At 39.7% G+C, this 12,497-nt stretch overlaps 1 protein-coding gene across 3 annotated transcripts in view; it reads left to right on the forward strand.

Annotated features, from left to right (window-relative positions):
- TNIK (TRAF2 and NCK interacting kinase) overlaps positions 1-12,497 on the forward strand; it is a 368,490-nt gene that overhangs the window by 222,471 nt on the left and 133,522 nt on the right. For all 3 annotated transcript variants that reach the window (XM_079155119.1, XM_079155118.1, XM_079155117.1), the window contains exon 4: positions 12,335-12,460. In XM_079155119.1, coding sequence (XP_079011245.1) covers positions 12,335-12,460 — 126 coding nt within the window. The remainder of the gene's footprint in view (positions 1-12,334; positions 12,461-12,497) is intronic.

The raw sequence follows: 12,497 nt of genomic DNA on the forward strand, positions 1-12,497 counted from the left end.
TTAAATTGTTCAGAGAACCACTTGCTTGGAGAAAAAAAGTTACCCAATAGTTTATCCTAGAGTGTGTATTTTCAGGTTAAGGAGTGTCAACTTTTCTCAGCTGGGTTTCATTACACAACTAAACTCTACAGAAAATTATTTGAGAATTACTTTCTTAGTTCTCCCAAGGCTGGTACAGTGTTAGCACCATTTTACATGCCTAGAAGTGTCAACCCGTTACATACAATGGATGCTTTATAGTTTTGGGGTTCAACTCTCTTGGAGAACCCCTGTTCAAAAGGGCAGGGAAGTTTCTGTGATAGTGACATTATGGACACTGATTCTTAACAAAGGCAATCATGGATACACATCAGGAAATGGTTTTCTTATGTCCACGATGTCTGATGTGCATCAAGTGACTTTTGTGTCATCCCCTTACACATTGCAGTCGACATAAGATTTCCTTTGTGAAATTCACGTGGGGTCTTTACAAAACAAGCAACTCCATTTTTCCATGTTGTCTTTTGTGTACTCTGGAATGCTGCAAAAGCTTCTTACCAATTATCATAATTGTGCTCATTATAGCTGCTCTGTTAAAAACTGAGATGAATTCTCAAAGGTTGTCTTTGTTGATTGTATGCTGTGACCTACTACACACTATTATAGTTTTTTTTAAATGAAATTTATGAAGCCATAGCTTGAAATTAAATTTTAAATTGTTGTTGTTATTCAATATCACTTACATTTTATAGAAAATGGCCACAGAGCGAACTGGATACAGTGCCTATATCTTTCCAGCCTGAGAGCTTAGGCCCTTCCAAATTGGCCAACATTTGCTTCAGAATTACTGCTTACTCTCGGACTTGGTTTTGAAGTTCTTTTAGTTACCCAAATCATTATGGAAATCTTCTCATTTCATTGCTTTCTGGGACTTCCTTCCCCTCTGGATTTGTGTTCTTTAGATTTATCTATAATAGCTAAGGGGAATTGGGCCTTCTAGAGCAGTGTTTCTCAAAGCAGACTACCAACCTCAGTGGATAGTCGGTGTCTTTCTGGTGCTCAGGAGACATGCAGATTCTCAAGCCTGCTGCAGAGGACACAACCTCTGAAGCTGTCTTTTCTACAAGCTCGTCAAGAAGGCCCACACATGCCAAAGTTAGAGGTTCCCTTTTCTTGGGTCTTGTATTTACTCTTTTCTGGCCACCAAGTGTGAAGAGCCGGTGGCTCTTTAATAATTTTTTAACTAATCCCCATTTTCATTTGAATAAAGATCTCTGTATAAGCTAGTTCCTTTACAATGAACCCTGCAGTACACATAAGATTTAGTGAAATAATAACTTAATATCACAAGTATTTACTCTTACAATGACTGGTCATGATTACATTACTCAGGACACTGCGGGGGTGGTGCCAAACCCTTCCTCAAACTGATGAAGCTGAAATGGGATTTACTGGCTTGTATGCATTAAAACAAACAAACACGGGGGCTGGGGGGATAGCTCAGCTGTTAAGAGTGCTTGCCTCACAAGCACAAGACCCTGGGTTCAATCCCTAGCACCATTAACACAAACAAAAAACCCCACACATACTCACCAGAACTCAGCAGGATCCAGGAAGTCACATGATATGAGGGGAAATTTTGTCTTTGTCCATCTCTGGGCTCTGCTTTCTTCCCACCCCCAGCTCTAGGCTCATGTTCTCATGACCTCATTGTCATTAAACCCAGCAGATGTGTTAGTCTAAGTACCAGTGGCCTCACTTGGGTCATGCCCCCATCTCTGAACCAGTGTCTGATTCCTTTTAACCAGATTTGGGTTAGCTGTCTGGTTCTGAACTGATCCCTCAAAGAAAAACCCGAGAACTGTTGTAGAAATGAGCGGGAAGGATACTGGGTATGCAGAAACAGGAGACTTCCGTTAATATCATATCATCATTTATAGTCCAGCTGTTTAAAACAGACTTGGTCCTTAAGTAAAGTGTCTCTTTGTTACATTTTTTATACCCAGTCAAAAATAACACTGGTGATAGCTCACATCAATCAAGTGACTATTATACACTAGAACTTGAAATGCTTTCTATGTATGAATTCATTTGATCCCCTCAACAACCTACAAAACAGGTTCCATCATTAGTCCCATTTTAGAGATGTGGAGACAGAACATTAAATATCTTTCTGCATGTTGCATGGCTCTTCTGTGGTGGGGGGTATATTTCAGCCTAAGCTGTGTAACTCCATCCTCTTAGCCACATTGCTATAGACCTTATAATATATACCAATTAATATAGAGTGATATTTATTGTTTAATTGAGTGTGATTCCTTTTTGATTGATTTAATCAGCAAACATCTACTAACCACATGACAGACATCAAAAACTTAAAGTTAAACAAATGGTCCTTTGCCTGCAGAGGAGCTCATGATAACACATCTTTACCCTAAATATATTTAAGGAAAGTTTATACCTTTTGTAATAGGTTATAAAATTCATAAATAAGGTTATCTACCAGGTTTGATAGAGCCATCTTCAGTCACAGCCCTGGAGGGTAATCAGGCAAATAAATTCCCGGCCAAGGACACAGATGTGCCAAGGCAAGGAGGCTGGAAGAACATGTTCTGGAAGCTGTATGTAGTTTAGTTTTGATGTTAAAAACTGCCAAGAAGAAATTGATACAAGAAAAATCTGGACAATTATGACCAGGTCATAAAAGAATTGAATACTGTGACAAGGAGTTTACAAGGTTTTCAATTTTTTTACTTTTCCCAAATACCACTTTGATCAAATAGTCTTAGGGAAACCCAATACATAATAGAGACATACATACAAGTTTGTTTGTTTGATTGTTTTACTGGGGTTAGGAGGCCTTAGGCCTGGCCTTTCCCCCCAAACCACTGCAGCAGCAAGAGTTTGAACAGCAGAATCACCTGGTTGCATGTTACCTACTAAAAGAATCTGTCTTAAGTGCTGATTTATGAAGTTGAGACTTTTGTCTTACTGAATTATTGTAGGTGAAGCCTGTGACCAGTCTCTATCTCTTTTTGAAGAGTAAGGATGGGGTCTTCTCTCATATCTGGTAGAGCACTTTGCTTATGTTAAAGGGCTTAGTGGTTGTTTGCTGAAATTGGACAAAAAGAGAGAAAAAAACCAAACCAAACCAAACCAAAACAAACAAACAAAAAACCTTTTCCTTCCTGGGTCATTTGGTAGAGTCAAGGGGACACAGTGCTTCAAGTACTTTTGTTTCATCCATCCCAAGGGAGGCAGTTCCATGGAATGAATAGTAGCACAACACATAACGTAACAATACTATTAATGCTAACAACAATTGCCATAGCCAAAATAAAAATTGCTAACATCAATTGAGTGCTTATTATATGCCAAGTGCTATTGCTCTTAGCGTTCAGTATGTATTAACTCATATGATCTTTCACACAACTTCCCTCAGGGGAATGCTATTATTATATCCATTTTAGAAGAGAGGACTCGAAAGCACATAGAACCTAAGCAACTCGCCCCAGCCTTGTAGTAAGTGACAGAAGCAGATTTCAAGTACAGCAGACAGGGTGTACCCACACTTTTCACAGCTGCCTCATAGGATGTGAGATGTGGGGTGTCATGGGAGTGTAGCCTTCAGATGCAGGCAGAGCTGGTTCACGTCCCTGTCTTTCCTTTACTGATTATGACCTTGGACAGATTTCTTAAACTTTCTGAGCCTCACTCAGTTTTCTTGTCTATTAGATCAGTTTACAGATATGCAAGCTTGTTCTGAGACTAAAGTGGGACATGATATCTAGTGTCTGACATATAATCATACATCCTTAATATATGATTTTAACAATTAGTCTTTCTAAGATGCAGAGACTGACCAAGTGGGACGGATCATAGGCATGAAGAGGATTTTAGAGTATCCATTGCAACTCTGCAGCTATGTATGGGGTGGCAACCAGTCTTATGGACTATGTTACATGCCATGCCTGTGTTAGTTAATTGTTAATATGTTAGTCTGTACTAAGCCTGTCTCTCCATCTCAGGTACAGACTTATTAGTTTTACATTGAATAGTATGTTTCTGTGACACACTGGAGAAGAATCCAGGAAACAAAGTGGGGTTAGATTCTGTCTGGAAAACTAAAGACCAGAATCACAGGATTTTATTCTTTCACTCATTGAAAATGAGTGAATGAAAGTGCTGTACTCCAGGGTGATAGCAATGAACAAGACAGAATGGGCACCATCTTCTGGAATCTTATATTTGACAGTGAAACAGTAACTTTCATCTTAGTTCTGTTTTGCTTTCAAGGAGTGTACAGAGCATGAAGGAACAATTTAAGAGAAAACTAACCTAGCTGGTCAGAAAATGTCCTCTGATAAAGCAACTGTTTTAGTCAGCTTCTTCACAGTTGTGACCGAAAGACCTGACGAGAAGGAGGAAAAGTGTATTTTGGGGCTCACAGTTTCAGAGGTCTTTGTCCATAGATGGCCAGCTCTGTTCCTCAGGGCCCAGGGTGAGGCGGAACATCATGGTGGAAGAGTGTGGGGAAAGAAAGCCACAGGGGACATCACACCAGGAGGCAGAGAGAGAGCTCTGCCCAACAAGGACAAAATATGAACAAGGCACACCCCGCAGGACCCACCTCCTCCAGCCACACCCTAGCATCCCACAGTCACCACTCAGTTAATCCTGTCAGGGAATTAATTCACTGATTGAGTTAAGGCTCTCATAACCCAGTCATTTCACCTCTAAACCTTCTTGCGTTGTCTCACACATTAGCTTTTGGGGGACATCTCATGTCTACACTATAACAGTGACCCCTATGTGAGATCTGCAGCATGGTCAAACCTTGATTAGTGGTGGGGGTGGGGGCTCTGCAGATGTGGGAGCCTGCCCCTCAGGTAGGTTCAGCACAGGTTGGGAATCCTCTCCCGAACTCCCCTGTTGCAGAGACCTCCTCAGAACTTCTCCTTTGGGGCCCTTCAGGTAGACATGTTTAGCAGACAGAACATTCTGGTAAAGCATATAATAAGACCTTTTCACAGAACAAAGATGCAATATCTTTTTTTCTCTGTAATACTCTCTACCTTTGGGGCTATTTCCGGTACTTCAACTATGTGTGCTGTACTGCATGTACAACTTGGAAAGCTTCTAGAGTTCTAAAAATGAACAGATTGAGCTGCCCACTCTGTGCACACTTCAGCATCTGTCCTTACCTTGCATGCAGATTACACCCCTTTGGTGGCTTATGTGTGTCTGGGTTTTTGCACATTCATGCATGCTGGTGGCTGGTGTATGGACTGAATGTTGGGCTTTGTTGTAGGTGTATGCTCACATGTTAGAGAGATTGCTTAAAAGCAAATACATGGACCTGGGAGCTACTGTCTGTACTTCCAAACTAATAAAGATGAGAACTTGTTTTAAAAAAAGATTTTCCCATCATTGTGGTTTGTATTCATTAGTGCTTTTTGTTCATGTATCTCCAAACATTTGGTCAAAATTATATTTAAAGCTCTCAGTCCCTAGTGGGATTCAGAAGCATGCAGATGAAGAAATTGGCACACAGAAGTTGGGGTGCTTGGAATCCTTGGGTGTTCAGATCCAGAACCCCAGGGAAGTCCCTCAACAGTGGGGTCTCCTCTGGAGATCCTGCTCCCACTTTCTGCTGTCAGCACTTCTCCTCACATTTCTCTTCCCTTTTGACTTTTCTGGGCTTTCTCTCGTTGAGATTTATTGTTTTGTGGGGTTTGTTGTTTGTTGTTTGTTTTTTTTTTTTTTTTGTGATGTGACCTCCTTATCAGTATTTTGACTTTCTTCTAGATGACTTGAAGCTCTTCTTTTGTCTTGCCTTTATGAAAAATCTTCCATCATTTAAAGCCTACTGACTCCAATGAACTCTAAAGCCAGGACTGTGCTTGTTCCTCGCCAATGTAGGACCTGGCCCATAGTACATGTTTCACAAAATGATAATATATGTGTCAGCATAAAATGTAAAGAGTTGAAAGACAGATGAAAGTAAAATCCAAATTTTCAGTCCACAGAAAACTTGGTAGTTATTTTTCCTGATAACTAAAGTCACAAGGGGAGACATGACCCCTTTACACTATTTTTGCTGTTAGGAAACACAACTCATTCCAATTCCTGTGGGCTGTTACCTGAATTGTAGGTTCAGGATATAAGCTACCTCATTTTTGGTGGACTTTAGCCAAATGAATGACATCATGCAGGGGATAAAATTGGTTTACTTCTTGGTCACTTGAGTTTAGATTTTTTAATTTATTCAATTCATTGTTTTCTTTTATGCCTCAGTAGAGGCTTCTGGATGAGGAAGATACACACCATACTTTATTATCTGTTCCTCTAAGGACTCCACTTTATTGTAAGAGGGAGAAGATTGGCCCAATCATCAGCCTCTTCTGGAGCTCTAGTTTTGACACTTCATCGTTCTTTTACCTTGGGCATATTGCTTAACTTTCCCTATTCCACATCTAGAAATGTGAATAATACCACTCTTTTGATAAAGTAAGAAGTAAATATAGTTACAGAGCATTAGATATGTCAGACACGGTGTGCAATGCACATTGTTGTTATTGTTACTGGGCCTCTTGCGGACAGTTCATTTTTCTCCCCTGGCACAATGACCCCTCTTAGGAAATTACATGGAATCCTCCTGTAGATATGGGGCCTTGGCACATGCTTTTTTTCTCTCAGGAAAATGATTCTCTCCCCAGTTACAGATATCATGCTTTCTTTTTCTTCTGTCCCTCAGTGAATGACTTCCACAAGGCGTTTAGAACTCAGCTCAAACTCGGGATTCTTGGGGTCAATGAGATCAGCTACGGCATATGTCTCATGGTAGTAATTTTGCATGTATTTGTGGCATTCTTTTTGTACATCTGTGTCACCCACTAGACTCTAGAAAGTTTCATTGTGGCAGAGCTTGAATCCATTATGCCCATGTGTATTACTATGTTATTAGCATGGAGCACTATGCCCAGGATATAGTTGGCTTTTGATAAATATTTGTTATACGAATTCATTGAGCTTAGGATTAACATATACAACAAGTCCATTGCTGCCTGCAGAATGTCATGGGAAAGTCCTCAGTTGTCAATGCTACAATGAAGAGGTGCAGAATTAGGCAACTTACTGAGACTCTGTGGGCTTGTTTCTCAGCTCTGTAAAAATACAGATTGCAAGTGCATAACCCTACCATGAGATAATTTTAGGTGATTTACAGAGGCTTTATTTTCATTTATTTTCTAATATATTTTAACATTAAACTGTGATTTAAAAACAGACCTAGAATGGTTTGTTATATATCAACTTTGACCACATTAGAGAATGCCTGCCTCTTCATTTGGATGCAAGATCACCCCATTCATGTGCAGAATGTCATTCAGTATTAAGAGCCTACGGAAATTTCAAGGCAAACTCTGAAAATAGATTTTACCATTTGCAACTATTTATCTCAGGAAATGGAAATTTTTCTCTCTCCCTTTGAACTGAAACAAAACCAAAAATTAATAAGACATTGAAGGTAATACATGACTTTAAATTTCTTTCATTAATTCTAATTTTATAGTCACTAAAGCAGTCTCTTGTCACTAACTATATAAGTAAATATTATATAATTAAAGCTATAAAAGTAAATGTTTATTGATTTAAAACTAGCTTTTGTCTGCTATATAGTGTCATCCTGAATAAAATTTCTATTCCAGAATTTTATTACTTCAGATTATGACCAAAAACAAAACAAAACAAAAAAAAAACAAAAACAAAAAACTTATAACCACTTTCTAATTGATAGTGATGATCTCCTGAAATCCTAGTCATCTGTGATGGTTGAACAATAAATTATCTTTACATTTTTGTCACATTCAGTCAATGCTGAAGGTCAGAATGATTGATATGTTAACACAAACACCTGCCTAACAGCCACAGCTACTGGGAAACGGTGGTTCTAGCCAGTGTCCTGAATGTGCACACTATGGGGTAAGGCCTTTATGAGTCTATTCAGCTCATACTTTCCTCTGGACTTCATGATGATTAGTCCCTTGGATTCCACTTTTTAAAAAATTTTTATTAGTTGTTGATGGACCTTTATTTTATTTATTTGTATGTGGTGCTGAGAATCAAACCCAGTGCCTCACACCTGCTAGGCAAGTGCTCTACCACTGAGCTACAACCCCCAGCCCCTTCTTGGATTCCATTTTAAAATTCTGGCATATTGTGGGTACTTAGAATGTGTACCCCTATATGATAGATATGAATCTTAAAACTCCCTCCTTTATCTCTTGAAATCAAGCTTAAACAAGTCTTGTTGTATGCTAATGGGCTCTATTGATTGGAGCACAAAAGTCAAGGTTCTCTTCACCCCTGGTTTAAGGTGTTCCCACACTCTTTGGATGAACGCTTTGATTTTAGTCGCCGTGGGTAATGGACCTTCTGTCTCAGAGTTTTCTGGGTAGAGTACTGGTTCTGGAGTCAGGCAGATCTGGGACTGGATCTGAGCTTTAACATCTTAGCACAAGTGCTTTCTGGGTTTCTGCTGCAGCACATTTGTTAATGTCCTACTGTCAAAGCAAGTCATGTGGCCAAACCCCACTTTAAGAATAGTAATAGACTCCACCTCTTGTTGGGGACAGTCAAATATCATGGCCATTTTTGTTTTTCAGACTACCACAAATACTAAACAATAAATAGATTCCCATGATGTTGTGAAAAAAAAAAAAAAAAAACAAAACACTTCCTTTATGTTGATTCTAAAGCTGTAATTCAATAAGAACTTCATCATTTCTGAACCTCAGAGGGACTTTCTTATTCCCATTTACAGCTGAAAATAACTTGACATTCGAGAGTTTAAATGTCCTGCCTGAAGTTAGCAGTTATAATAAATCAGAATAGATTTTGAAGTCTTTTGGTTGAAGTAATAGATCTTCCTAAAGCACTGGACTTGGCTTATTAGAATTACTCTTCTTTTTAAGTTTGAGACAATTTGGTTCCACTACTTTATTTTTTGTTATGATATTAGCTTCTCAATGAGCTTGGTCCCTATGCCTAATATTTAAGAAATAGTTCATTTACACAATAGAGGATGACCCTTGTCTTGTGACTGTTTAGTCTAATTCTAGCCTCAGTTGTTCTCTTTGTTCTTTTGAAGCCTTCTAATTCATCTCCCTCGATGGGCCATATCGTGACTGACTGGACCATTTGTGTCACGGTTCAATGAATTCTTGTCATCCCTAGTTAAGACCCACCCTATTTCACTAAATCACTAATTACCATTAGTTCCTGAGCTAGAAACATGGATAAACAGTGTCCCTGAAGCCCTGATAAATTGCATGCTCACTTTCCAGACTGTAGAAGGTCAAGATCAAGATTGAATATTGGAGCTACATGACCATGACCCAATGTTCCATAATTGTGTTTGGAAACAGTGCAATTTAAGCTTGAAATTCAAATGACTTCCTTTCCTGCTCTCCTGCCTTTTTATTTATTTATTAACTTTGGTCGAGAAGGTTAATAATGATGTTTATTATGTATTATACTTTATAACTTTCACCTTACCTTATTTAATTATCTCAAAAAACTGGGACTTGTAATATCTGTATTTCATTATAGATGAGAAAATTCAGGCTCCAAAAAGGTAGGTTGCTTTTCTGAGTTCTTGCAGCAGGAAGGGGTGGCATCCAAACTCAAGATGTACCCCACCTTCCCACCCTCATTTATCTTTCTTCCTTCCTTCTTTCCTTTTTTGCAGTGCTGGGGATCAAACCTGGGTCCTTGCGGATGCTAGGCAAGTGCTTTTCTTGCTGAGCTATAGCCCCTTTTCCCACCCTCATCTTTCTAATCCCGAACTCAGTCCATATACTTCCTGCATTTTCATAGTTGCTTCAGTTTGTCTTTGCAGAGTGATGGAGAATGTACTGACTTCATAGCGACCTCCAATACTATTTATTGTAGATTGAACTGCATACTGAATTGCGCTGTTCTTTGGCTCTTTCATAAGGTAATTTTATTAATGATTTAGTAGGCTTTTTTAAGGCACATCACCCACCATCTTGCAGAGCACCCAAAAGGCAGGAAGCAAATACTTGTGGAACCAGCCTGACTTCTCACTAAGAATGGCTGAAGCCCAGACTATCAGCCGCAGTCAGAAAGTGATCTGTCTCTTTCACTGCCTCCCGCAGTTGCCTTTTTAATCAAAGCAGCTGTCGGTGATGGGGCTGTGCTGGCCACAGAAACTCTCAGATTGGTTTTCTCACCTTCTACTTAGGCTTCCCTAAAGTACATCTGCTCCCATCTTGCATACGTCCACAATTATTTGGCTCCACACAGTGAGTTTAAAATAGCTGCTACGTACCATAGTAAGGCATTTGTGGTATGTTGCAGCAACCTTGACAAGTTGGAGGTCTGTGGAGGTCATTCTTCCTGTAGGCCCACAATGAAGGTGTGGGCAGTTTCCCATTGCTGCAGGCAAGATGTGTGGGTCAGCAGTGTGCCACCCAAGTGCTCAGCCACTGTCCCGGCCCCTCACACTTCAGCTTCCTTCCTCAGTGCTGGGGCCACATGCATCTCCTTAGCTCAGAATTCCTATCATATATTCTATCTTGAGATCACCTAATGTTCCATTTACTTATGTCTTGTGGTGTATAACATGCTTTAGTTCTCCTGGATTTGCAAATCTTCACTTTCTTTTGCTAAACTTATTTTTGTTTGGTTAGGAAGTGTCAGCATTTCCCCACTCTCCTCCTGTCCCTGTCTGTTTCTTTGAACATCACTAGTCTTGCTCTAAGTGTTGGGCAGGACTTCTTTCTTGTGTTCTCTTTTATTTACAGGCATTTTACTGGGTGCTTGAGATGTGATGGAGAAACAAACGCAGAAAGGATTCCTGTGTGTATGGTTGCTATAGACTGACAGGGAATGGCAATGCTGATAGGTGCTACAGGGAAGACACATGGTGATTCTCATGGCTAGAATCCCAAGACAGGTAGATCAGGTAGCTTTGCCAGCAGGAACTCTGGAACTGAGATCTGAAGTGGTAGAGACCTTTCTATGGAGAAGAGAGTAGGAAATAGGGCAATTATGGCACAGGACGCTGCATACCTCCCTACCACCATGAAGAACAGTAGGAGGCTGAGACAAGGCTTAGTGGGGAACTTGGCATTGCATGACAGAATCAGGAGGACTTCCCTGGGCGTCAACTAAACTCAGTCGGGAATGGTGTGTAGAAAATAAGAGGAAGAAGAAGGAAAGAAGACATCACACATGGGAGACTACAGAAGGCTTCCATGTGCAGATACACTGGAAGGAGGCCAGGCAGCTGGAGGGACTGAAGGTGCAGATAAATGGGGGACACACTAGGTGGTCTTTCAATCATGATACTGTAACATCTTACAGGAATAGGCCCTTTTTTCTGCTGCATCTTAAAGTGTTATCTTGGGGCAGAAATTTTTTACAACAAACTCAAAACACTGCATCCCAGTCCAACTGATGTGTACACATCATAAAATAAAATTAGGGGAGAACACACACACTCCACCAGGAATTTTCGTAGACTCTAAGTCGAAACTCAAAATGAATGAAGCCTGAATATCAGGAAACTAACTCTGTAGGAGAGTCGTCTCTTTTTACATCCTGGGCCCCACTGCATCTCCACTTTTCTTTTCATGTTGAGTTTCCTGAAGGTGATGTGGGTACTCCTGCTTTGTGAACTTCTTCAGATCCAGAGAACTTACTTGGCTTCTTTTCCCTTCTGACTTTCATCGCCTTTAGTCAGGCACTTCAATAAAGGCAGGCTTCAAAGAAAATGAACCGAACAAAATTTAAATCTGAGAGCCTGTGTTTTTCTCTTTCATTTTCCAGAACCTTTCCCATAGTGGATATGACCAGTGTGATAGGTAGCTCATTGGGCCTAGTTCCCAGAGGCCTAGCATGGACTAACAGCCTGACCACTTTCATCTCCTCCAGGTGAAGAAGTCAGGTTTCTTTTTCGTCTCCAGCAGATTGCATGCAGTGTCTGTTACCTGGGCCAAAAGAGGACCCCTTGGGCCACCATTGTGTCATTTTGTAAACTTTTTCATTTTAGTCAGATATAATAATTATGCTCAATGGTGTGAATATACATTATGTACAACCATAGAAATGAAAAGTTGTACCCCATTTGTGTACAAAGAATCAAAATGTGTCTGTAAAAATAAAAAAAAAATTAATAAAAATTTAAAAAAGAAAAAAAATAATTATGCTCTTTTATCACCATGAAAGAAAAGACATAAGAAGTTTGTTGATATAGATAGTTTGAAGGATGGAATTCCATTAAAGACAATGGATTTTTCATGATAGACTCTTTACTGTTCTAACCTAGGATGAAGAGGAAGAAATCAAGCAAGAAATTAACATGTTGAAGAAATACTCTCATCACCGGAATATTGCTACATACTATGGTGCTTTTATCAAAAAGAATCCTCCAGGCATGGATGACCAACTTTGGGTAAGTAATACCATTCAAGGTTTCTTTTATTATGTGA

Source organism: Sciurus vulgaris (assembly GCF_902686455.1).
Source record: "Sciurus vulgaris genome assembly, chromosome: 10".
NCBI lineage: Eukaryota > Metazoa > Chordata > Mammalia > Rodentia > Sciuridae > Sciurus > Sciurus vulgaris.